Genomic DNA, 25,272 nt, shown 5'->3' on the forward strand with positions numbered 1-25,272 from the left:
ATCATCAGTATCAAGAGGAAACTGAGGCTCCTGGAAGTTGAACAGAGAGGGAGGAGCAGCAGCCAGATGTGCCTGATTAGAAGGACACTCTCCCTCCGGGCCCTGCTGCTTCCTGCCCACACTGGGACTCCCAATGGCTCCCAGATTGGGATGGAGACACAAATGGTTCCCTGGTGAGGGACCACGAAGGGCCTCAGCAAGGTCCTCGGCTCCTTCCACCCTGCTCCAAACCCCGAGTCTTGGAGCCAGGAGTGTTGGAGCACCGTCCTTCAAAGATGCCAACTGTCTCCTACCCTTTGCAACCTAAGAAATCTCGGAAGCAGTTGGGCCGGTTAGGGGGATCTGCTCAGAACACATACTTTTAAGAGAAGTACAGGGAGCAGGAATAATTGATATGCAATCATTCTTTATGTAGAAAAACATTTAAAAGTCTTGTATCTTTTCAGTGTGATGCAACCCTGAACATTTCTGGTTCTTCAGAGGATGCCGGTCCTCTGCCTGTCTCTTAACAAACATGTGCTGGGTGGCTACATGTGTCAGGCGCTGTGCTAGGTGCTGGGGATTTCTCAAACACAAAGCAGACAAGATTCCTGCCCTCCTGCATCTTAAAACAAAGTGAGGGAGCCAAATATTAAACAATTAATTATACCACTAACTATCTAATTACAAGTTTGATGAGTGCTCACAAGGAAAATTTCAGACCTTGACAATAAAGCATGTAAATGGGACCTAGCCTTGTACTGGGAGTCGGGGGTGGTGGCCAGAGAAGCTTCTTGAGGAAACATTCAATCTGATATCTGATGGTGGATAATAGTCACCAAATTAAATTAAAAATCAATAAACAATTTTATGTACCCCCAATAAAGATATTTTAGACTTTAGCAGGGCTCAATACCAACTAATTCAGCCCCATTTCCAGGTAGTGTTAGAGAGCTTATTTTGCCACTTATGGCAGCAGACTTCAAAAGCCAAAAATTGAGCAATTAATCCTGGTATCTACTCTTCATTCTTCTGGGATAGTTGGAAGGAAAACTTGAGCGTTCTGGACAAATAACCTAGTTGCCACTCTTTATGTGCAAAAACACAATTATGGGCAAGGTAAAATGACTAATCTTTGGATTTCATGACATTTATATTTGAGAACACCCCACAGACACGTGGAGTAAACAAAACATCGATGAAAAGGGCATTCACTCGAGAGAAACAATCTGATGGCTTCTTCAGATTTTCAAGGGGCAGCGAGTAGAGGGACTAATAGAAAAACCACGTCCACATCCACGTACCTAATGGAGGCCATCCACCCAGAGGGCACAGCACTTACCACCTTTCTGGAGGGCAGTTTAGTGCAATGAATCAAATGCCTTAAAGAGCTTTACACATGACCATTCCACCTAGGAATTCTTCTTCAGGAAAGGAATAGGCAGGTATACAGGAAGGTGGGCCGCTGCCACCTTATTTAATATCAAAGAAAGCTACCAACAACAGTGGCCAAAAATAAACCTGCAGCTTAGGGCTGCTTAATGGTGGGACTCTTGGTACTTGGGATGAATCAATTCTCCTTTGCACAGGATCATCTAGTACTTTTCAGGATGTTTAGCATCCTAAGCTCCTACCCGTGGAAACTCTAGTGGAATTTCCCAGTCATGTGACAATGACTTCCTCCTCTGCGATATACATTTCCAAATGTCCTCTCCTGTGATGGTAGCACTCCAGGTTAGAAACTACCAATGGAGAACTATACCCTCATCCCAAAGGATAATCTGGATCTAAATATACCGAGTGAGAAAAATCTTCACAATACATGAATTGGAAAAATAAAGTCACAATAAGTGGATAGTGTCATCACATTTTTGTCCAAAATAAAACAGAAATGTACTCCTACATACGTGTAGATATTTATTATATACACGCAAAGTGGTTTGGGAAACAATTTTCTTTAGTTGGTGGAACTATGAGTACTTTTTATTTTTTCTTTTTTCAGTGAGGAAGCCTTCCCTTTATAAAAGGAAAAAACAATTTCTGTTTTGGAGAACGAAAGGTGACCCACCCTGCCTGCTCCTCATGCCACTCCAATTCTTGCTTTGACTTGTGGGGGTGGGGGAGGTAGCAGGATCTGGTCTCTGTTCAGTCGGCATGGGATCACCACTTTTTCACTCTGCCAAATGCTTGAGCACCTTAAAAGACAGCAGCTATTATATTGGAGCTTCAACATAGTAGATGTTCAATAAACGTTGAATCGAGCCATCCTTTTTTATCTCCATTGGGGCAGAGTTTTGCTAATAGATGCTCCAGTTTTTAACATCACTTTCATCCAGTGGTACTCAAATCATTCCCAGGGACACTGGGCAATGTCTGGAGACATGTTTGGTTATCCCAATGTTGGGGGGTGGTGGTGTGCGCTACTGGCATCTAGTGGGTAGAGGCCAAAGATGCTGCTAAACATCCTGCAATTCACAGGAAGTCTAAACAGCAAAGAACTGTGGAGTCCAAACTGTCAATAGCGCTGAGCTTGAGAAACCCTGCTCTTCGTTTGCCTTTCTTTTAGCTTGGTAAATATTCTCCAAATCCTTGCTAAAGTATTATGTACTGTAAATTTATAACCCTAGTATCTCCAAGAGACAGGACACATACTATTAATATTAACTGTTTGAGTTTGAAGAGAAATTGGAGCCTTATTGATGGCTTCAGATGGTGAATCGAGGCCGATTCCAGTTCTCTGTTCTGCTACCGCAGGGCTCGGCTCTCTGGACGACATGAAACACCTTATCGGGAGTAATCAAAGGCAAAGGACCTGAGCAACCTCCTGGTTACTTTTCAGTCCAGTCATTAAAAGTCACGAGATAAGTGTCTATCCTTTCTGGCATCATCTGTTATATTTATAATTTTTCATACTATTTTAAGAAAGTAAGGTTTTGCAGCTAGCAGATTTTCCTAAAATTTAATGCACATATTCAAGAACTTGGTGAGGTGACTTTCGTTTGCATTACATTTAATTGAAGGCATTTCTCAGAAGAAATAGAATCATAAGAGTGTCACCTGAAGGGATATTAACCAACCCCACAATCAAGGAGTGAAATGAAAAGTTTCAAACAAAAATGAAAGCACTGTACTCTCAGCCCTAACTAGTCTTTAGTATTTTGCCTCCAGCACAAAGCATTTTCATGTTCATTATAATTTCTCTCAATAGAAAAATGGTTTTTCTCGAACCAGAGACGACTAACATGAATTAGCTGTTAGTGAATTTTTATTAGGGAAGGGCATTTTGGACTCAAATTTTTCTAATCTTAGAACATACTGCACAGGTTTTTTAAATGTTTAAACCTATAAACAGTTCCGTAACTCATAAACTTCAAAAGATCTCACAATTAAAAAATGTGAAGCCCACTGCTTTCATGCAACATGATCCCTTCCAACATCTTGAATATAGACTCATATTTTATTAGGCAAATATAGAGCCCTTCACATAGCTGAAAGAGATAGTCTCTTTATGGAGAACAACTTCCTCTCTAATCATCTGTGTCATATATGTTTGAGTCAGTGTAGGGAATAAAGAAAACCAAAGAACAATAGAATTAAAAGAGATAGGAATATCCTTTCATCTGATGTAATTCAAACCACTTGTTTAGGGGCAGTAATCAATTTCTTTCAAAACAAATCAAAGAATGTTGTTTTATACTTTCCAAAGACATTCATTTCAGATGAGTCAACTGGCCTCCCAAAATACCACAAGCACTCACTTTTTAAATTGATGAATTTAACTAAGACCTAGCTCTTGCCATTGTCTGTTTTCTTGGGTCAATACAAAATTTTCTCTGAATCTGAACATCCTCGAATGATATTTAATTATCTTAGAGAAGAATATATTTATGCAGGTAACTGAAAAAAGCTTAACTTTGGAATTTCAGGGCCCAATTTAGCAGGAAGCACTGTGAACAAAAGAAAGGTGGGTCTTTTAGAAAGAAGCTGCTGGAAATGAGGTAAGCAAGAAAATGAAACGAGCTTACAGATGAGTCTTGGTGCAAAAACTCACTAGAGGTAGAATGGTGATGTCAAACAAAGATATTCAGTCACCCACCACCTTATTTGAGTTTCCAGACAAACTCAGTGAGATACTCTCATTCTTCTTAAACTTACTCTTTAATAATACAATCTTTAATGAAACAGAAGAAAAAAAAGATATCACCTCAGGGGGGCCAGATGCATCAGTTGGTTAGAGCGCGAGTTCTGAACAACAGGGTTCCTGGTTTGATTCCCACCTGGGCCAGTGAGCTGCACCCTCCACAACTAAATCGAAGACAACCGGCTGCCGCTGAGCTTCTGGAGGGGCGGCCGGATGGCTCAGTTGGTTAGAGTGTGAGCTCTCAACAACAGGGTTGCTGGTTCAATTCCCACATGGGATGGTGGGCTGCGCCCCCTGCAACTAAAGATTGAAAACAGCGACTGGACTTGGAGCTGAGCTGCGCTCTCCACAACTAGACTGAAGGACAACAACTTGGAGCTGATGGGCCCTGGAGAAACACACTGTTCCCCAACATTCCCCAATAAATCTTAAAAAATAATATAAATAAAAAAAGGTATCACCTCATCCTACAAACTGAGAGAAAATGCTCTTATTTCTTTCTGCTAATATCCCAACAGAGAACTTCCATCAATTTTCTTGGAGATTATTCCTGTGAATGTTTCTTTTCTAAGATATTTTCTCCACAGGAAGAATTAGAATAGAGATCACAAACGTAGGGTTTAGGAAGGTAACGCAAAGGAAGGGCGTGGGCTGAGTGAGATGGGAGTGACTTGGAGAGTGCACGCTCTGTCCAGGAAGAAAGGCCAGTACTCCACTCAAAGGCTAGACACCAATACTTACAGAAATGAGAGTTCAGATCCTCAAATTTTCAAGATATAAATATGAACTTTTTAAAAAAAGTTTATTGGGGTGACAATGGTTAGTAAAGTCACATAGGTTTCAAGTGTACAATTCTGTGGTACATCATCTATAAATCCCACTGTGTGTTCACCACCCAGAGTCAGTTCTCCTTCTATCACCATATATTTGATCCCCTTTACCCTCTTCTACCACCCCCCTCCCCTCCTTACCCTCTGGTAACCACCAAACTATTGTCTATGTCTATGAGTTTTTGTTTCTTTGTTTGTTTGCCTTGTTCCTTTGTTGCTTTCAGTCTTATATTCCACTTACTAGTGAAATCGTATGGTTCTCGACTTTTTCTGTCTGACTTATTTCGCTCAGCATAATAATCTCAAGGTTCATCCATGTTGTCGCAACTGGCACTATTTCATCTTTTCTTATAGCAGAATATGAACTTTTAAATAAAAATCGCTAATTTTTAAGTATTAGTAACTAATTCAAAAATTTAAACAATACTTTGCTGGCTAAACAAATCTTGCCTGTGTGCTTAATTTCATTAGCCAATTTGCAACCTCAATATTGGAAGAAGAAAATAAGAAACAGCTAATCAAAGACATGCTATTAGGGTCCCACTCTTAAGTTGTTGGTGAATTCTTGGGTCTTTCTGAAGCATGAAGAACTTTTTCTAAAATCATGATCACATCTGAAGCTCCTGACTTAAAATTTCAGGGCTTTATAAGCTTCAACAGATTCTGTCAGACATGAAAAAGGTCTCCGGAGCAAGAAACTTTCTGTGTCAGAGGAAGGGGATAGTGGTCGAACACTTAAGATTGTGGTAAACCTGTCTCTCAAAGATGCACAAAGAAGATCATGAAAATATCCAGGCTACAGAAGGGGCTTCTAAACCAACACTGAGGCTGGTGGATGAGAAAATTCCAAGTACCAAGAAATGCAGAGCAAAGGCTGTATATCACAGAAAAATGCAGTGCAACAGAAACAAACCCAGTTCATCTCATCGAGCCAACAATATTTACAGCTTATGGATAGTGCCAAAATATTTCAGGAAATGCCAATGTCTTTCTTTGTAAAGCAAGGCCAAACGTAATATTTAACACAACGTATGTCACTGGGAAGAACAAGGCGAATCCCGATTTCCTCACTCTGCTTTACAAAGAAGCTTAACATTAAGATTCATGGCCAGTGCAGAACACCCCACCCCTCTCCAGAATTGAAGTTTCACTATCTACGATGTTTCAAAACCAACATTGCTCATAAGTTTCTAGACAATCTTCTGTTGCCAGTTAATAACGATGATACAGAATGAATTAGGAATGGCCCACACAATGCTGAGACATTTTCATTTCTCTTCCTCCTTTCCTATTGGGGCCTGGACATCGTCAACCCACAGAGCCCCAACCTCCTCCCTGAATCATCCAAGTCAACTCTTCCTTCTCAGCTGGAATGAGAAAGGATGGGCAAGACAAAGGTAAAAGCCAAATCACAATCACCCTCACGTCCCGAACGCTACCTGTTCGGGCTTCAGCCCTGGTGGGACCCAGGCGTACTCCTCTAGGGCGCAGCCCGAGTCATCGTCCGAGGTGGAGTTCCTCTGGAAGTCAAACATGAGTTTGCTGACGGTCTTCTCCATGTCCAGGGGCATCACTGTCACCATGTGCTCTTCCTGAGGGCACTTGCAGTGCAGACAGATCTTCCTGCAAGAAGCAAAGGCGGCAGGTGAGAAGGAAAGCAAAAGAAACCATTTTTTTCAACTGGTCTGCCAGTCTCCAGCCCTTGGCTCCCAAACCACAAACGCATTCCTTGGCAAGTGGCTTTTGGCAAAAGCATCTAAAGGCGCATACCACAGCATACCTGTCTTTGTAGAGGTGTGACACTGCACACGTGGAAATGCCGTAAAAGGTCAGAGATCACCAGGTAAGCATGCTAAGTATGTGTCACCATGGACCCCAACTTTTTCTTCTAAATCAGTATCCCAAGAAGAATGTCAAAATATCTTATTTTACTAGGCAGAACACTGGTTGTGGACCGTGAACATGATTTCTTAGACTGTGATAGCAATTAGATATAATACATATGCTGACCAGAAATATTACCAGTAGATTTCACAAATATTGATTACGTACCATTTTTATAAAAGGTGCCTAGACCTTTGTAAACAGAAGTAGTTTTAAAAAGAACTGTAGGTGAGATTTTCTTTAAGAAGAGCAAAAATATTTTTTTTCCACTAAACAAATCTGGTCCTAAGATTTCATGGGAAAGACATTTTTACCTCCACAAAAGATCCACGTAGGTTTGAAATTCTCATTAGAAACCCACATCTTCCCTACATTGGTCGTTTTTCATTTTTAATATACAAGAGCATCATGCATGTGAATTATTTCAAAAGGTAACAGCCAACAATAAAAAATCTCTCCCCAAAATTGAACGTTTCTTTTAAGGTTACCATCTGTTCTCTTTTCCATGGCTACACAAATGATGAAGCAATAAAAAGGTTCATGTCAACAACACAAAAGCATTTCTAGCTTCCACCAATAAAGTAGAGAAAAAAAAATGGAGGAGGAAGCTTTTAAGAAAATAAGCCATTATACGTGTACTCTCATCTTTATGATTAGCTTCAGTAGCACCTTATAAGGACAATGAAGAACCCAGAATCCTAATTCCCACATGTGCCTGAAGTTTTTGATAACAGCTTTATTAAGATATAATTCACAGACCATAAAAATCACCATTTTAAAGTGTACAATGCACTGGCTTTTAGTATATTCCCAGAGTTGTGAAGCTATCACACTGTCTAATTTTAGAACATCTTCATCATCCCCCAAAGAAGTCCTGTGCATATTAGCAGCAACCTCTCACATTTCCTTCTCGCCAGGTCCTGACAACCACTAATCACTTTCTGTTTCTATGGTTTTGCCTACTCTAGAAATTTCACATAAATGCAATCGTACAATACGTAGTCTTTTGAAACAGGCTTCTTTCACATAGAATGAGGTTTTCAAGGTTAAACCATGTTGCAGCATGTGTCAAGCCTTTTGCTTTCATTGCATTATAATATTCCATTGTATGGATGCAATAATAATACATGTTGCTTATCCATTCATCAGTTGGTAGAGATTTAGATAGTTTCCCCCTTTTGACTTTTGTGAATAATGCTGTTCTGAATATTTATGTACAAGTTTGTGTGTGTGTGTGTGTGTGTGTGTGTGTGTGTTTTCAATTCTCTTGGGTATATACCTAGGAGTACAACTGCTGTGTCACATGGTAACTTTATGTTTAACAATTTGGGGAGCTATCAAACTGTTTTTCAAAACTATATGCACCGTTTTATATTCCCATCATCAATGAATGAGTGTTCCATTTTCTCCCCTTCCCTGCTACACCTGTTATTGTCCTTTTTGATCATCCTTTTTGATTGTCCTTTTTGACATCCTAGTGGGGGTGAAGTGGTATCTTATTGCGGTTTTGATTTGCACTTCCTTAGTGGCTAATGATTTGAGCATCTTTTTATATGCTTATTATATATCTTCTTTGGAAAAATGTCTATTCAAATCATTCGTCCATTTAAAAAATGATTTGTCTTTTATTGTGTTATAAGCATTCTTTATATATTTTCGGGATACAAGTCCTTTATAAGATATATGATTTATAAAAATTTTCTCCCATTCTGTGGGTTGTCTTCATTTTCTTGATGATGTCTGTTGAAAAACAAAAGTTTTTATTTTGATGAAGTCCAATTTAGTTTTTTCAGTTATTGCTTATGCTTTTGGTATCGTATTTAAGAGACTATTGCCTGACCCCATGTGATGAAGATTTACTTCTGTATTTTCATCTAAGAGTTTTACGGTTTTAGGTCTTATAATTGGGTATATGCTCCATTTTGAGTTAATTTTCACATATGGCATGAGGTAGGAGTCCGAGTTCATTCTCAAGTAGCTATCCAACTCTCCCAGCACCATTTGTTAAAAGGTCTGTTTTTCCTCCATTGAATTGTCTTGGCCTCCTTGTCAAATATCAATTGGTCGTAAATGTAAAGATTTCTGGACTCTCAATGCCATTCTACTGATCTATATGTCTATTCTTATGTCAGGACTACACTGTCTTGATTACTGTAGTTTTGTAGTAAGTTTTGAAATTGTGATGTGAATCCTTCAATTTTATTCCTCTTTTTAAAAATGGTTTTGGTTCTTCTGGGTCCCTGGCATCTGCATCATAAAATATAAATTTTAGAATCAACTTGCCAATTTCTGCAAACAATCCTGCTGGGATTTTGATAGGATTGCATTGACTCTGTACAACAACTTGGAGAATATTGCTCTCTTAACAATATTAAGTCTTTCGATCCATGAACAAAGGATGCCTTTCCATTTATTTCAGTCTATTTTCTCTCAGTGCTATTTTGTGGTTTTCTGTTACAAGCCTTGAACTTGTTTTGTTCCATTTATTCCTAAGTATTTTTTTTATGTCATTACAAATGGAATTGTTTGCTTAATTTTGTTTTCAGATTGTTACTGTATAGAAACACAAATGGTATTTGTACATTGATTTTGTATCATACAATTTTGCTGAACTTGTTTATTTGTTCTGTGTGTGTGTGTGTGTGTGTGTGTGTGTAATTCCTTAGGATTTACTATATACAAGAGCATGTCATCGCAAATAGAGACAGTTTCATTTCTTTTTTTCCAATCTGATGCCTTTTATGTCTTTGTCTTGCCTTATTGCCCTGGCTAGGACCTCCAGTAAATGGTGAATAGAAGTGGCATGTATGGACATTCTTGTCTGGCTTCTGATCTTAAGAGAAAGCATCCAATCTTTCACGGTCAAGGGTGGTTTGGCTGTGGGCTTTTTGTATATGCCCTTTATCAAATTGAAGAAGTTTCCTTCCTGCAGGTTTTTTGAGTGTTTTTATCACAAAAGGGTGTTGCATTTTGTCAAATGCTTTCTTTTGCATCACTGAGATGAGCAGTTGGTTTTTGTCCTTATTCTATTAATGTCTTATGCCTGAATTTTGACACCAAAATGTACTGAAGAAACAAAATGAGTTTAGTCCAGCTAAATTAGGCTTGTCAGATTTCCCACTTCCTGCTTTTTATCAGACTGAAAATACACACAGATAGACTGCACAATTGGATCTGGTTTGCATCTCCAAATTCAAAGACATTTCATCCAAACCATGGCTGTTCTTTTTAAAATAGTCAGAGCTTATTTTAACAGTAACTAATTAATTAGCTACTGTAAAGAATTCAGTGGTATTGGAAAGTGGTCAGGTTTTTTTCACTCCAGAATTTTTTATGCCAGCTTATGACATAAGGGGAAAAAAAGTTTTAGTATGTTTAAGCAAATTTAGGTGACTAATGGTTTTTACTAGAAAGACATACTTAAAAAAAAAAAAAAGTACAGGAATTTTTACCAAATTTAGACTCCAGAATATTCATCAGTGATTCTTCTTCAGCAATTCAGGGACGAGCACACCATTTAATGCTGGATGGATGTGATCTAATGAATTCAAGCTCCAGGAGAAGGAAAAAGACAAGAAGAAAGCAAAACACAGAACTGCAGAACCAGATCCTGCAAGAGTCGCAGTGTGTAGAAGCATGAACGTAGGAGAAAGGGGAGAGGGCTAAGGGCCCTAGTTAGTCATTCAACAAAAAGCTATCAAGTATCTAGGCCCTGGAGATACCTAACCAAAACACAGATTCCTGTCCTCACGGAACCTCCATTCTCAGAGGGAGAGAAACATACAATAAGCAATAAACAGCACAACTCACTCCATCACATAGTATATGAAAGGTACTAAGTGCTATGGAACACAAGAAAGGGGAAGCAGGAGAAGGGTGATCAGGGTAGAGGTGGGGGCATCGCAAGCAGATGCATAGTGTTGGACTTTCTTAAACATTACAGACAGGAGTCCAGATGTGCACACCATTCCTCCAAGAAAGGAAATGGCACCCCCACTTTCCAGGCAAGAAGACAAAAGCCCAGAAAGGTTAAGCAATATGTTTAGAGTATGGTCTGCTAAATAGCAAGCAGAACAGAGATTCAAAGTGAGATCTACCTAACCCCTCAACAAAAACAATGACCTATAGGCGTCATACCTGATTCCAACCACAGAATACCCTTTTACTCCTGAACAACAAACACATTCAGAAAAATCAAAACCAAACAGGAAAAAAGAAGGAAAGAAAATAAAAATGGTAAATCAAAACCATGAGGACCTTACGTATTTCCCTGCTAGCTGCTTGCCTTCTCCTCCTCATTTATAATTAACAGGCACTTCCGTGGCAAGGCATTTTTATTTGCAAAGAATTTTCAACCTTTGAGTGATTCCATGACAGCCTTTGGAAAGACTAATTTAATAGCTTCGGTTTACAAACGGGGAACCCAAAGCCCGGATGCTCAGACAGGAGCAGAGGGTCAGGGGTAAAGCCCAGGGGATTTCTTCTGATCCTCCTGTCTTTCTCCCTCTATTCCCCCAACCCTGGGCAAAATGCACACAGCAGCACTCAACAGCTCTCTCTTTCGACACACTGATTAAAGCTTTTCAGGAGTGCGTGGGGAAATATATGATTTGGTGCTTTTTTTTTTCCCAAATAGACATTTATGAAAATAGAACCTGCTAGTAAAGCAAGATTTCATTTTTTTTTTAAAGCCAACCATATAAAGCATGCATTGGTTTCATTCTGTCAGAGTTGACATTCTACCTGCACATAATTGGGTTTGTGAATGACAAGTTTCCAAGAATAAGGCATGATTTAGATTGCAGAGCTCCTGCATTCCCCTTTCTTCCCTCCCTCTACCCAGCAATAAGCCTTGCAACACCCCACCACCCCAAAGTTGCAGCTATTCATTCACTCACTTCCCCGTTCAGAAGCCACAATCTGCTCTGCCATGGAATCCACGATGCCGACAGGTGGAGGCTCTCTTTTTAAGTGTCTCACAGTGCTCTGGTCATCTGCACCAGTGAGCACATTCGACTAGCAATTTATAGCAATTTATAGCAATTCACTTACCTACCATGATGTGGAAGAGTCATTATAAATAGATTGGGTGTGTGTGGGGAGGGGGTCTCATCTTTGAGATGTTGACAAGCTATTTACAACACTGAACGCTGAACCACCGTGTCTGGTTTTGTGTGAGAAGTGATAGGATGAAGGCAAAAACGGGATCCTCCTTTATATCGTGATTTTGACAAGTTCAAGTCATAAACTGTAGGATTCTAGATTTGGATGGGATTGTAATCATTGAGTCCTTTAAAAAAATTTCCTTCTCATTTTCTTTCACCCACCCCCCTTTTTCATGAGAGGAAAATATTTTTTGCAGAACTCCTATGTGGAAATACATTCAATAACATCACACAGAGCTGTGCAAGTTGATGTGAGAGGAGACCCTGAATTCAATTTCTCTCGAGCTCAGCCTTCTTCCCAAACTCCAGGCATTTTCACTGTCTTAAGGTCCCAAGGTTCCAAAGACACAAGTTTGGAAGCCAGACCATTGCCCTGGATTCCTCAAGGTCATTTCCAGTTCTTATCAAAATATGGAGTAGGTGCCAAATAATTGGATAGAAGACAAGAAGTAAATAAACTGAGGTTGTCAATGACTTTTAAAAGACAAACACTTCCTAATCATGAAACTGCATAAAAATAGTGACTGTAGCCTGCATAAAAATAGTGACTGTAGCCATGGGGAATTGTGTATCTGGTTGCCGAGACATTATACGGAGCCACCTGGGGGGTAGTAATACTCCAGTGACTTTGATTTGATAGGTCTGACAAGGGCCCAGAAAGTGCATTTCCACCAGCATCCCAGGTGATTCTGAGGCACACGTGGAAGACACTCTTCTGTAGTTAGCCGCCTAGTTAGAAGGAAGCACCAGAGGCGGAGCCTGGTCTAACAACCAGTGTGGGTTCTACCAACATACCTGATGGTCTCAGCAACCCTGGGCAATGTCTATTTAAAAAACCATTCCTGGGGTCTATGCCAAAATCTCCCAACCACCATACTTTAAACTCTGACATCATTAAGCTCACCTGTCATTCAGGTTACCCACCGCAAGGCATGTGCGTGAAAAGGTGACAGGGAGTGAGCAGCCACCAGAACGGTGTCTCTCATTTTGCCAGCCCTGCCACCTGTCCTGCTGCCTTCCACCTCTCCTGTAGTCCAGGCTTCCCTGTCCCAAGTCCATGGCCATATCAGGCTCAGGCCACTTTATGCACAGGGTCAAGGGGCAGGCTGCTTAAAGAGTGGCTCGGCACCAACACCAACCCACTGATGAGAAAGGCATGATGCTGGACTCCACATCGCAGCCCTTCAGGCAGCCAAAATCAAGTGCGGGGAAATACACTTTTGTTAAGGACAAAAGGCTAAAATAACCCAAAGACCTCCACAGCTTTTTGCTAAGTAACAGATGTGTCCTAGGTATTTCACTTCTTCCATGACTCCAGCTCACTGAAAGGCAAAGAAGAACTGCTTTTATTATTAATAAGAGGAAAAGAGGAACTCTTTTACTCCTTATTATAATTAAAAGTTACTGCTTCCTTATCCTTAAAAAAAAAAGCAATCACAATTAATATATAAAAGGATCAGGAATTACAGATAAGCAAGAAAAAGAAGAAAAATATTTCAAAACACTCACAATCCCAGAGATAATCACTGTTAAACAGAAACAGCTGTTGGTCCTCTTTTTCCCTCGTGTTAAGAAACTGGAGACGAGATTTCATTCTATGTGTTCCCCATCAGTGAGTACCAAGAGACAAGGCTCTGGCCTGGAAGGAAAAGACATGAGCCAGAGCCACCCACACGTGTACACACAACTCTCGCAGCAAATAGACGTGCATTATTCAACCCAGATAAGTGGGTTTGTTCTGATCTGGTGCCCTGTAGCAGGATCAGAGAATTTATTTACATAGCCTGGAAGATGCCGGCAACATGGGAATTGCATATATATATTTATGGGTATCTCAGAGTTAAGTTAGGTCCCTCAGATAAAAAACATCTGAAAACCAGATTTCAACATCTATTGACTTTCAATTTTCTGTGCAAGTAGGGAGAGATGGGGCATGGATAATTTAAAACCACTAAGCCTTGCCTCTGAATTGGGTCTCTGTAAATCAGCCACATACTCTCAATGCTGCAGTAACTTACGTCACCTCAAACCACCTAAAGGATCCATCCTGGCAGGACTAACTCAGGAGCAGCTGGGCAGGAGCCCGGCTTTCTCAGTCTGCTCTGTTGCTCAATTTCCCGGGTTTCCAATGACAGCATCAACTTTTGACATGCATGCAAAGCACCAGCCTCAAAGAAGCCAAACATTATTCTGAGTTTCCTCCCCTTTGGGAACACCTTCCCTAGGCTTTGGGAGGTAAATAAATGTTTTGGGCGAAGAGAGTTTTTACTGGGTTGCCCAGAAGTAAGTGAGCATAGAGACGATGGTGGTACTTGAAAAAGGCGTGACCCTGCTGTGCTTAAGGGAGCCAGTAAGAACTGGAGGCAGGGTCCCCTGCCCTAAGATATTGCCGAGATAATCCAGCCCCTGCTGTGAATAAGTCAGAGTTATCAACACTGAGCACACAGGACACAAGCTGTTCCTCTCCCAAACTGCACAGGTTATAGGATCACACGACCCGCACACAGGGCTTCAGCTTTCACCTTCCACACCCCCACACAAGTGGAGGATCACAAGATCAGAGAGGAAAGCGAAAAAGAACTACATTTGTGGAGGCTGGCCTAAAATGAAATGAGGAAGCTTGAAGAGGTGCACGTCTGCCCCCAAAGGACCAAGGACGCCACACAACACCTCTGCCCTCCAGGGCCCTGACGCCCGCCTCCAATAGGTGCGTCCACACTGGAGGACGGCAGGAGAAGGTGGCAGTGGCTGTATTCTACTATTAACATCATTTCTTATAGTGTGGAGGATTTATAATCTTCACATTATTTTTACATAGTTTATCTCATTTATTCCTTCTCATCAGTCTTGTAAATTTGGCATTGTCATCCATTTCACAGATGTAAAATTTTAGGCTAATAATAAGCAACTTGACAAGTTGTATTGATGAGAAGCTGTGTCCTCTGACTCCAAGACCAGTGCTCTTTCTACCACCTTGTTTTAAGTAGAGTGGCCAAATCTTCCTTCCTTTTCTTCTTCCGTGCGTCTTTCCATCCTTCCCTCCATCTCTCCGTCCATCCATCCACCCATCCCTCTATCCATATCTATTGATACAGCCAACCTACCAAGCAACCATCTGAGCAGACGACAGTGGTTGAACATCTACCATGTGCCAGGCACTGTGCTAAGATGTTGGGCATAGCAGTAATTCAGACAGACAATAGCTCTAACGTCACGGAGCTTAGAGTCAAGAGAAGGAAAGAGACAACAGGTAAACAAATAGATAAACTGGCCACTTATAGATTGTGCTAAGAGTCTGATGGAAAGAGACAGGGAGACGAGGATGGATCAGGACAGGCCTCCCCACTAAAGTGACCTTTGAGTTGTGACTAGAAGACTGAGTATGAGGCAGCTCCGAGAAAAACCAGGGAGAGAGTTTTCCAGGCACAGGAAAAGCAAATACAAAGGCTGTGCAGTGGGGAAGAGTGTGGAATGAGTCATTATCAGGAGGTGGCGTGTGGCCTCTCTTCACCCATCATTGTCTGTACTGATGACAGTGACCAAACTGGCTGAGCCACTCCCTGTCCCAAAGCTCAAGCACAGATGCAAAATTTAGGGGACGATGCCATCTAAGTGGGCGTAGGGAAGTCCTTCCATTCTCTCTAATTCCCTTCACCTTGGAATTCTTATACCCCTCTGTCTTGATATCCAGACGTCAGCATATCCTGTTATTTGCAGCCTTACTGGCTGCTTAACTCCCTATCCCAGCCACGGTATTTTGTTTTCCCCCTTTCTGGCAAACACCCAGTCTGAATGAGGGACCCAGGCACGAACCTTGACACTTGCCATGTCTGGAAGCAAGATTCTTATCTCTGTGAGAAAGGAAAAATGATTTCCTAATAAACACAGAAGCTAAAGGACGGAGACCATGGCAGGGCCAGCTGGGTGTGAGGCTGGGGTGTGCTGAGAGCCAAAACCATGCCGCCTCGCCCCATCCAACCCCCTGCCCTCCGCCTGGGCTCCAGCGGCTCTGGCCATCTGCACCAAGACGAGCTTCTCGCCCCTGGCGCTGCCAAAGTTGGTACAGGATAAGTCTCAGTGGCAGCTGTTTCCTCTCTTAAGGTGTCAATTCATATTTCAATGAAGAAATATACAGTGTCCTCCTTTAGATTAATTTATCTTGTAATTTTTGAGCTGTGGAAACATTCTCTTTTAAAAATAAGCCTTCTGAATAACTTTTCTTATTTTGAACGTCTCTTCCCATACTTTGATTTCTAGGTATGATGTCTCAGCAATCGAGGGACAATGTCTTAGATGGGGTTTCCCCAGAATCAGATCCTTGAAAGGTATCTGAGCATAAAGAAGTTTGAGAGATGATCCCAAAAAGTCTTGGTAGGGAGTTAGAGAAGGGAAGTAGGGAAGGGAATGATGCCACCATCAGGTGAGGTAATGAGCCTGCTGTAACTTGGGGTAACTGTGACTCATTTCAGTTGACAAGTTATGGGAGATGGTCTACAACATTCCTTAGAGATGTCCCACTGGAGAGTCAAGGACGCAGGGGTACTTATCCACCAATCCCCAAAAGTCACTGGGTGAGGACCACTCCTGGGGCCCTCTGGCTTCCCCACATGCAAGACAGGCAGGCTCAAGCACAACGCTGTGGTTCCCGCTGTGGCAGGAATCAGGTTCACAGTCACCCATGGTGAACGCCAACAGGGAAGAAGGGAACGCTCGAGGTATTTGCTGCAGGCAGCTTCATTTATTAAACAATAATTCACAGAACATCTACTATGTAGTATGCTTTCTGGTAGGTGTTACAAGGAATTAAAACAATACAAAACAGTGAGGGGTCCCTATCTAACTAAGACACAAAGATGTGGCCACAAAGAGCGAGAGTTTAACTTTCAAAGTGAAGAGTACTTGTGGGCATATTTAAGAGAATGTCCTTGTTCTGAGGCGATATACTGAAATATACATAAGTAAAGAATGATGTCTGCAATTTATTCTCAGGCGGTTCAATAATAATAATAATAATAATAATAATAATAATAATAATAATAATAATGTGTGAACGTGGGGTGGGGGGAGAGAAAGAGAACAAGCAGTGCAAATGTGGCCAAACATTAACAATAGAGAAATCTTAAAGGGTGTATGGACATTCATTATAGTATTATTCCTGTAACTTCTAACATTACAATTTTTCAAAATAAGTTTGAAAAGAAACAAAAAAGTACTTTTACTTTGATGTATGCACCCCATGTTCACTGTAGCATTACTTACAACAGCCAAGATATGGAAGCAACCTAAATGCCCCTCGATAGACGATTGGATATGGAAGACATGGTACATGTATACAACGGAATATTACTCGGCCGTGGAAAAAAAAGGATGAAATCTTACCATTTGTGACAACATGGATGGACCTAGAGGGTATTATGCTAAGTGAAATAAGTCAGGCTGAGAAAGACCAACACCATCTGGTTTCACTTATATGTGGAATGTAAAGAACAAACTAAACAAATAAACAAGACAGAAACAGACTCATAGATACAGAAAATAAACTGATGGGTATCAGATTGGAGGGAGTTTAGGGGAACTTGATGAAAAAGGTGAAGGGATTAAGAAGTACAAATTGGTAGCTATGAAATAGTCATGTGGATGTAAAATACAGCATAGGGAAATACAGTCAATAATACTGTAATAACTATATATGGTGCCACGTGGATACTAGACTAGTCAGGGGGATCACTTCATAAATTATCTAAGTGTACACTGTTCACCTGAAACTAATGTAAAACAATACTGAATGTCAATTGTAATTAAAAATAAAAATAATTTTTAAAAAGTACTTTGACTTTGTTGTTAGGTCAATCATTAATAGAAAACCTACCATGTGCCAGGTACGGTGCTACCAAGAGTTCCTATTAATGTGAAGTCAGAAAGGGCCCCCTTGAGAAAGCTGCACCTGAAGGTTGCTGAGTAGGAGGTTGCTAGGCAAAAAGAGAAGGAAGGCGTATTTCCAACAGGTCAGTGAAGGCACGGAGGTAGAAGAGATCAAGGTGTCCTCAAGATATTGAGAGGAGTCTAAGATGGTGACAAGATGGCAGCTGGAGAACCACCTACACATGCAATCCATATGAAGGCGTTTTGATTTTATTGTAAACGTGTTCAAAAGCCAGTGAGTATCTGCCTACCAAACACCCAGCTAGCTAATTCAGTATCCTGATGAGTAGACAGAGGGAGCCCTCAAAGGAGAAGAGCTTGGCCACGGATGGTGTCTCCATGGCAACACTACTACCTGCCTCACTGCATTTCTACCAAAGGCTGTGTGTATGGAGAGAAGCTCTGATTTCCTCAGCTGCCTGTCAGACCCACTGCCCTGCTAAGAATAAACCGAGGTAGACAGAACGGTTACTCCTTGTGGATAGATTCTTCCACTTTACTTTGTCTACAGAATAACCGTGATTTTATGGCATGTACGATTTTGCTTCACTGGACATTTTGCATAGCACATTGCTAGATCTCCCTCTTGGCACATGAGTCCTTCAGGGAAACAATTTCCGAGGAAATGACTGCAGCAATTCTAACACTCCTCACCACCAAACTTCAAGACAAGAGCTGGAAGACGCCACAAAATCTCTCTTTGTTTGCCTTTCTTTTCCATGCCATCTGCTGAAGTACTTGTTTAGTCTCTACCTGCCTTGTGGCAGAAGTTGGCTAACCTCAAGGAGAAAAGATCTGAGACATTAAATATTCCCTACTTAAAGGCAGTGTAGAGTGCAGTGGATTAAGACCTTAAATTCTGGGGGCAGAGTGACTTGGGTTCAAATCCTAACTCTGTCACTTCATTGAGTTGCTGTTAGAATTGTAATAAATAATACACAGAGCATGCTTGGTATAGCGAAACCTGACTACATGCCATTTTGCTAGGCCCTATGCTATGTGTAGGGATATAAAGTAAAATAAACAAGCAAAAAAAGTTGTCATGGTACTTGCTCTCTAGGAGTCAATCTACACCCTAGTAATGTACTCAAGTTAGGATGGAAGTGGATCAACGGAAAACAGATGGGAGGTGAACAAATCATTTTGATAAGTCTTTAGGAAACACCTAGTATATACTTAATATTATTTTACATTATTTTCAAGTGAACAGAGTGCTGGACTGAGCAATGTAATTTGATTACCATCCTTACCAAAGAATTACTTAATCTTTACCATGCTTTTAATATTTCAAGGTCACACAAGTAACCTTTTTTTCTTACCAACATACAATAAGGTAGACAGGTTAGATATTAAATTAATGACCCCAGTGCCTAATCAAGCACTTTAGAGCTTACCACACACTTTTAATTCAGTTAACTCTTTGAATTGCCAAAAATTTCTGTAAGGTTAGTCAGCAGAGCAAGTTATTATTGCCATTTTATACATGAAGAAGGTGAAGCTCAGAAAAGCCATGTGCTGTGGTTGCTAGCTACTCAGTGTTGGAGTATCTAGAACTCCAAATCTACTTTGTTTTCTTCCAAGACGGGAAATAAAGTCAGTTTGGTTCATTTCTAGGGTATGATTTTCCCAACTTTTCTCTTGAAGAAAACACTTTCTGAACATGTGCTGGGCTCTGCTAAGCACTTTCCATATATTCTTCGTTTAATCCTCAAAGCACAGTCTGAGATGGAAATTATCATTCTCCTCATTATACAGATGGGAAAATCAAGGCTCACAGAGTTTCTGGAACAGACCCAAGCTCCCACAGCCAGGAGACGATAAAAAGGAAAATGCAAACCTAGATCTGTTGGATGCCAGAGTGCTTCACCAGACACCTGAAGGCCCCTTCAGACTGGCTGCACTGGTCCCTAAATCCATGTAAAACAAGTTGTGCTTTTCTCCCTATTCACATAGAGGCCCCCAAATCACTGGCAAGTCATAGGAAATTCTTAAGTGGCTGCTTATTAATAACATTTTCAGTTTATATTAGGCTGCCTTTCATCCAGGGGAACTAAGCCAACTCCATACACAGAGAACCACTGAAATCCAGCCATTTCTGGTGTGGACATGGGCCAGTTGGCAAGAGCATCCCTCAGGGGCTTGGCTTGTGGGGATTCTGGCAATGGTCACACCCTTCAAAACTTGACAGGGGCCCTTTACTATCCGTGCTGAAGGGCTCAAGGCAAAAACTTCCCAGAAATCCATGTTCCTCAGTGAATGAGGCCAAAGGCTCAAGATGACCCCAGCGGACTTGGGAAACAAGAGCATCAAGAAGTTGGGTGTTTACCAAAAATTGATGCTGGAAGTAAAGCCGCTCAATTCAGATTGAGTTAGACACAACAGGGAAAGACGTTATTTTCAGGAGACCTGGCTTCAGTCAAGTCCTAGGAAAAAAACAAAGTGAAAAAAGGTTCTCAGAATTTCCCATAGTGAGGACAAGTGACAAAGGCAAGATGCTGACTTCCCTTCTTCAAGTTGGATCTGTGGAAAGATTTTCGCAGTTTTGTGATGAGCCACAACTAGTTTCCTCATTCTGCATCAGTGAGAAGACAGAGGGAAGTACATGGAAAGAAAATAAGATTTCCTGGTTTCATGTTTTATTGGAAAGAAGCCCTTGGTAAATTAAATTCACATGGTCCACAGGAGTAAGGTTTTAAAAATATTTAAAATTTGTTATATTTAGCTTTGACAAGGTGATGGTTGAAGGATATATGCCCCCTAGGTGGACACCCCCACAGTGCTCCAAAGCCTGTTGGATATAGCAACGACCTCATGCTTTTGGTAGAGTTGATACAATGAACAACAATTCAGACTGTGGCTTCCTTGTGCACTGGATACGTCTTAATCATTTACTCATTACCTCTTCTCCCCTTTGCTACCTTTACTCTCCTAGTCCATTTCACCATTACCTCCTGCCAGGGCTAGAGCAACAGCCTCTTTCTAATTCCCTACTTTCATCCCTGCCTTTCCAGAATTTTCCACCAGCTGTTTGTTTTTAAAACAGTTGTGATAACCCTCGACAATCCTGCTTAAAATGTTCCATTGGCATTCCACTGCAATTAGAATGACGTACATACTCAAGCCCGGTCTACGAGATCTGATATATAATTTGGCCCCTTCTTCTCTCTCCAACTTCATTTTGTCCCATTCCCTATCGTGTATACCATGTTTCAGCCATATTGACCTTTTATTTGTGTTCTGAATTTGCCAAGGCCATCCCTTAGGATCTTTGCATCTGCCTGGAATATCTTTCCCTCAGCTCTTTATGAGCTGGCCTACTTTTCATTATTCATGTCATCACTCAGAAGAACGTCGACTAAGGACCCTATAAAAATAGCCCTCTTCCCCTTCACTCTCCATTCTATTATCCTTCAATTTTTTTCCTTAACATTTTTCACTATCAGAAATCATCTTACTTGATGTGTCTATTATGCTTTTCCCACTGTAACTTCCATAGGTTAAGCAAGGAACTTATCTAGGACAATAAGCATTCATTAGGTAAGTTTTAAAAAAGTTTGAATCCTGAAATCCTAGCCCAGAATCTAGCTTGGTAGTTGTCAACCAGCGGACCCTGCATGGCATGCAAATAAGATACGGTCAACGCGTAAATATTTTTTGTTTATTTTTTACAATAACTAAAAATGTCTTTTTGTTACAATTATGCCAAAAATGTCGAGTGTCAGTCCACTAACTACACCAAAGAAATACTGCCTTTTTCCTCGGTTAAATGAAAGTATGCAAAAGAGGAAGGTTAGGGCCGAGGAGAATGTATTGATTGCTGGGAATGAATGAAAATCGTACCATAACCACAGGGCAGTTTAATTCTCTTACGTGTATTGCAAATGCCCAATATTTGAAAGAATGCTTTGACTATAGACAGAATGAAAACCCATGACGGAACCCAAAGTAAAAATTCAAAACATTGTTACATTGTTACATGAATAATAAAAAGTATCACAAGAAAGTATCAAAAGTAACAAGAAATAACTACCGTGTTTCACCGAAAATAAGACAAGGTCTCATATTAATTTTTGCTCCAAAAGATGTCTTAATTTTTCATATACAACAATCTTGTATTTCATGTACAACAATCTACATTCAAATACAGTCATGTCATCTTCTTCTGCATTGCTGTAATGTACTAAATGCGTCCGTCTGGCTATCTTAACTGGGGCTTATTTTTGAGGTAGGTCTTATTTTCGGGGAAACACGGTACACCTGTGGCCTAGTAGCTGAGACTACAGCACTCAATTTACTCATCTATAAAATGAAAGAAATCCAAGTAATTCTCCTTCCAGCTCCACAGAGCTTAACATTAGCTCCTGGGTAGCCAGGGAGAAAAACGCATTTCCATAGAGGACAGTTTTTTTTCCAGTCCCATGTTACCTTTGGAGATTTTCCTGGATGAGTTTACAATAATCTTCCAACCACTGAGCAGTTCTCGACATTCTGGGTGACTTTGTGCCTTTAAGAATCTGATGAAAGCTGGGATCCTTACACTTAAAAAATGAACACATATACATTCACAGAAAATCTTGCATTTAATTTCAAAAGGTTCTTCAGTCTTCTCTGGTCCTTTGGTACTCATGGATTGCAAGTTTAAAATATCTGATTTAGACAACCAATTAGGTGTAAAAGGTCTTCCCTAATATTCTCCGTAGGGCTAGAGACAGCGCCTTGTACCTTGCAGATGGTCTATTTCTCACTCTCTGCAATGTTCTTTTAAAAATTTAAAATAACATGTGACGTTATAGTTACCACTCAGGATGCCGAATCTTAGCAATTCAATGGTACCTGATTTAAAATAATTTTTAAGCATGGTAGGGGCAAACCACATTGATGTTTAGGCAGACACACTAACAACGTGAAAGGAGGTCAAGTTCAAGGTCATGTGCTCAAGCCCAGTGATTAGGTTGCTTTCCACCTAATTCACCTTTCAGAAGCCATAGCACCGTGTTTCCCTAAAAATAAGGCCTAGCCGGACCATCAGCTCTAATGTGTCTTTTGGAGCAAAAATTAATATAAGACCCGGTCTTACTTTACTATAAGACTGGGTCTTACATAATATAATATAATATAATATAATATAATATAATACAATACAATACAATACAATACAATACAATACAATATAATACAATATAATATAATAAATACCAGGTCTTACATAATATAAGACGCATTAGAGCTGATTGTCCTGCTAGGTCTTATTTTTGGGGAAACAGGGTAGCAAGAACCCCAGCTCCTGCTGTTGAGAGGAAGGTGTGAATTCTTTGCTTTGCATTTTCACCCTGCTTCCTAATGAGGCAAGTGTTTCAAAGTGGTCCAACCTACACAGGAAGCATGGGAGGAGCGCACGGTGTGTGTGTGTGTGGGGGGGGGGCGGGGGAAGGGCCGGGAGTTCTTTGTTCCAATCCATGGCAAGCTTCTAGTCTTGACAGGCTTTCCAGGCCACTTCTGAGATGATGAACTCAAATGCAAGTAGTAGACTTAAGCAGTCATTTAAATGAACTCCTGAATCTTGACAGATAAGTTGTCAGGGGAGGGCTATGCAGTTGCTGAGCCAACAGCAGGCACCCCACCTGCACTGCCCACTGAGCCAATGAATGGCTGGATTGCCTAGAGGATGCCTCCAGAAACCACTTCACTGTAAAGGAGGTATTCCTATGGGAGCATCACCAGCAGGAAAGCTAGATAGAGACCCTACGTCACTGGTAAAGCAAAGTGACAGGAGCCTTAAGAGTAGTAACCATATTAATCAGAACAGGATGTATATCCCAGAGGAAGAAAAAAAAAAAAACTGTGAAATCCTTAATTAACAGAAAATTCAACTAAAACTTTCGATAAGCCTGCATGTCATCCACTTTGGAAGGAAGAATAAAATGTAGAGTAAGTGGAAAACACAATTTCTTTTCAGCATGCCAAAGCAAGTCATAGGAATTTAATAAATAATTAGTAAATTGAAAAGAGAACCACCTTCCAGAAAGTTTGGAACGGTAGACATGGCATGTAGGTAAAATCTCCTGGGTCAACTACAAGTGATGGGTAGAGGCTGCCTGGAGTTTGTGTTGAGAAGGATTCTGAATTTGTGGTGGGGCTTGACAGTGTGGTGGTCATTAGTGAGGTCTGCACTGGGGAGGTTGGGGCCTGGCGATGCAGGCGCCAGATGTTTGCCATACTAATACTATGGTCAGGACGTTGCTAAGAATGGAGTTCAAACATGGGGACACATTCAAATAAGAATAATTTTCCCCACTGAAGAAGGTTTTCCCTGCCACTTAAATAGAATCTTCTGGCGGAATAACAATGAAAAATAAGGGAAGAAAGCAGACATCTGTTTACCCTGTTAGATCACAGCCTGCTACCCAGGGAGGTGACAGATATCAAACTCAGATGAAACTCACGATCAACCTCTTATGACTCCCACTTGTGCACAAAAAAGGGGCCCCATACTAAAACTGACAAGCTCAGGGGAGGACAGCACGGCAGGCCGTACAAACTCAAGAGACCGAAAGTAGCCACATAAGATGGTCTGAACATAAAAATTTCTAACTAAAAGCGGGTCATGGCTGGTAGTCAAATCTTGGGCCGGTAGCTTCCTTGACAAAGGTCAATCTTTACCTTACGTGACCCTGTCTATTGTCTCTTTGCATTTAAGATAATATACCCTTGGAATGTCAGAGTACTCGCCTTTCTTCTGGAACCCACAGGGTACAACCTCGCACCACAGCAGGAGACCACAGAACACCTCCTTGTTATCTTGTTCCCCGAATACCATCTCTATGCTCTGTAAATGTAATTGTTCACTATGCTGTACTCACCAATGTAAAAGAAGTATGTGTTTTTCTGTTTTCCTTTTTACCCAATGCCAGAGATTTCCCTGCTTTGCTTTCTCCCACCCCCTTAATCTACCACCAAAGGATTTCATGTAACCCTCCGTATGTCTCCTCCTTTGATTCTAATGTATAAAATAAACTGCAAAACTCATTCTCCAGATCAATTTCTCAATCTGTTGAGATTTTGGATCCCAGCAACTGTCATCAGTTTGGCTCAAACAATCTCACAGAAATTCTCTGCAGGTTTGGATGTTTCTTATGTCGACACATTTACAAGGCAGGTTCACTGGGAATTCAGGTTCAGGATAATTATTTACAGGACTGCCATATCCTGTATCACAGGATACACTCAGCTGGGTAACACTGCTCTTTCTATAGAGGCAAAAAAACCATCGTACATATCTTCCAAATTTACAGAAAGAAGATTGAAAACTAATGGGATTTAATTCTAAATAACCAGAAACTCAGTGAACAAC

At 40.8% G+C, this 25,272-nt stretch overlaps 1 protein-coding gene across 7 annotated transcripts in view; it reads right to left on the bottom strand.

Annotated features, from left to right (window-relative positions):
• The window catches only part of PRICKLE2 (prickle planar cell polarity protein 2), a 332,204-nt gene that overhangs the window by 80,344 nt on the left and 226,588 nt on the right, over positions 1-25,272 (bottom strand). For 5 of the 7 annotated variants that reach the window (XM_033132503.1, XM_033132504.1, XM_033132508.1 and 2 more), the window contains one exon: positions 6,390-6,573. In XM_033132503.1, coding sequence (XP_032988394.1) covers positions 6,390-6,573 — 184 coding nt within the window. Of the gene's footprint in view, positions 1-6,389; positions 6,574-13,508; positions 13,582-20,247; positions 20,272-25,272 lie in introns of those variants that run through there. The other 2 variants (XM_033132507.1, XM_033132510.1) reach the window with 2 other exon arrangements.

This window comes from Rhinolophus ferrumequinum, chromosome 17 (assembly GCF_004115265.2).
Source record: "Rhinolophus ferrumequinum isolate MPI-CBG mRhiFer1 chromosome 17, mRhiFer1_v1.p, whole genome shotgun sequence".
Taxonomy (NCBI): domain Eukaryota; kingdom Metazoa; phylum Chordata; class Mammalia; order Chiroptera; family Rhinolophidae; genus Rhinolophus; species Rhinolophus ferrumequinum.